General features: G+C 54.2%; 1 protein-coding gene across 1 annotated transcript in view; it reads right to left on the minus strand.

Annotated features, from left to right (window-relative positions):
• Positions 1 to 339, minus strand: part of LOC104412798 (uncharacterized oxidoreductase C663.09c-like) — a 1,952-nt gene extending 1,613 nt beyond the window's left edge. Inside the window, exon 1 of the mRNA XM_010023613.1 lies at positions 192 to 339. Coding sequence (XP_010021915.1) covers positions 192 to 339 — 148 coding nt within the window. The remainder of the gene's footprint in view (positions 1 to 191) is intronic.
• Positions 340 to 2,421: the final 2,082 nt, after the last annotated feature.

Here is a 2,421-nt window from a genome sequence, read left to right on the forward strand (position 1 = left end):
GAGCCCCCTGCCCCGCCTCCTCCTCCCGACGGACGGGGAGTACTCCGTGCCTCCTGCTTGCACCACGGGCCGCTGTCCCACCCCTGCCCTGTGCCGCTGGTGCTGGAGCCCTTCGCAAAGCCCCTGCCTGCTCCAGCCTCTGCCCTGTCCCCAGCTTCCGCCCCCATCAGCACCCGCTGTCTCCAGCCTCACCTGTGCCCGCTGTCCCGTGGGGGCCCGACAGGCTGCGAAGACCCACTGAGGGGGGGTTGGCATCCCCAGGAAGTGCTGAACCAGGCCCAGGCCGATGCCCCGGTTGGCCCCAGTCACCAGCACCGAGTGGACCTGAAGCCCTGCCATGCCGCTCTGCCGATGCTGCACTGTGCTCTCACCCCGACTCTGCAGCTGCCTTTTGCTGCTGGGTTATCTCACATTTTCCCATGAGGGCTTGCATCAGCCCTTGGCTCTAGGAAGTTCTCAGCCTGTACCCCAGTTTTTTTGGCCATGGTCCATACCCATGATCCACCTTTCCCAGCAGCCGAGGAATGACACAGAAGGAGACGAGTATCCTGTGCAGGCAGGGAGTGCCCTGGGCGGGATACCTGGAGAGCTGCCCTTTGTACCTTCCCTGCTCCGCCACACGTCCTGCTTGCCTGTGCCAAGATGCCCCTTCCCATTGCCACCATCCTTCATGGGACACAAGGCTCTGTCCCTCCCCTTGCCCCATGTCAGCCAGGTAAAGGTGCACTTGCTGACCACACACAGTGCACTTTGTTGGCCTTAACTTGTGGAACACCAAAGTCAGGGTGGGGATGGAGCAGCTGGGACAGGTGAGTGTCCCCTCACCAGCACAACAGGTTGAAATAACCAGAACCCCACCAGGACTGCTTGGAAACCCTCCAGAGCAACCCCCTTCTCAGGGTCTGCTCTATCACAGCTGTAGTATTTACATGGTAAAGGTCATAGAAGGATAAAATTCTGTTTCACCCCCCAGGCACACACAGCGATGGTGGATACACAATCCCAGGGTGGTCCCAGCTCATTCCTGCAGAAGTGAGGCAGTGATGGACTGATTTCCCCGCTGCCTTCCAAGGAAAACATCAGACTAGTGGTACAGGAGCATCAGGACGGGCCTCAAGATCCACCAGGAGCTCCTGCAGTGTTTAAAAGCCAGTGGAGAAGCACCACCTGCATGACTCCATGTGCTGATGAACACCCATGAGCATCCCATGGCGATTCCTGCTCTCAAACTCTGCACAGACCATTTGTAATAGCAGAATCACAGAGTTCCAGACTGGTTTGTATTGGAAGGGTTCGTAAAGCTTACCCAGTTCCAACCCCCTGCCACAGGCAGGGACACCTTCCACTAGAGCAGGTTGCTCCAAGCCCCGTCCAAGCTGGCCTTGAACACTGCGAGGGATGGGGCAGCCACAGCTTCTCAGTAGACATATTTAAGCTAGTTAGAAGATGTTCTCTAGATCCATTAAGATTATTAATAGCACCAGAGCAGGCAGGTGACTGTGCAGGGCCACCTGGGGAGAGCCTGGGGCTATTCAGTGCTGTTGGAGCCAGAGCCGAGGGAAGGAATGTGAAAACAAGGGAGTGTTGCAGAGGCGGTTTGGCATCACATGTGAGCCACTGAATGGGAAGTGGCAACGGAACATCAGACAAACAACAGGGAAAAGAGGGTGTCCCCCAGGAAAAGCCTGGAAGAGCACGGTGAGCCTGCTGTGGGCTGGGGCTGTGGACAGATAGGGATGGGAATAGGGATGGGGATGGAGTTGGAAGATACAGATCGGGTTGGGGATGCAAATATGAATAGAGGTAAGGGTGGGGTCAGGAATGTGGACAGAACTGGAGATGCTGTTAAGTGCTGGGAATGCAAATAAGGATGGGGATGGGGATGCGGTTGGGGATGTAGAAAAGGATGGAGTTGCAAATGTGGATGGAGCTGGGGGTGCACACTAGGATGAGGATGCAGACAGGGATGAAGATGCAGATGTGGATAGAGCTGAGGATGCAGATGGGAATGGGGTTGGGGTTGCAAATAGGGATGGGGATAGGAATGGTGATGGGGCTGGGGACGCAGATGTGGGCGGGGCTGAGTATGCAGACAGGGATGGGGATGTGGATGGAGTTGAGGATTGATTTGTAGAACTCGTTAAGAACTCGCCAACAAAGTTTAAGTTGACAAGCAGGTATTCTTTATTGCAGCGCTGGGAGACACAGGGGATATCTCCTCCTAATGTGTGTCTCGTTTAACCATCAAACAGACCGTGATTATATTGTTGCTTAACATACATATTCATTACATTAGGATCCTTGTATAAGATAAATCGTTGTAGCTGACAGTTTTAGAACCTTATGACCTTCGGACAAAATTTATTATTACCAAAACAGAACTGTAGCTAAAGAGTATCTGAAACTACCAGATGATCAGGA

This window comes from Nestor notabilis, unplaced genomic scaffold, assembly GCF_000696875.1.
Source record: "Nestor notabilis isolate BGI_N333 unplaced genomic scaffold, ASM69687v1 scaffold14781, whole genome shotgun sequence".
Taxonomy (NCBI): domain Eukaryota; kingdom Metazoa; phylum Chordata; class Aves; order Psittaciformes; family Psittacidae; genus Nestor; species Nestor notabilis.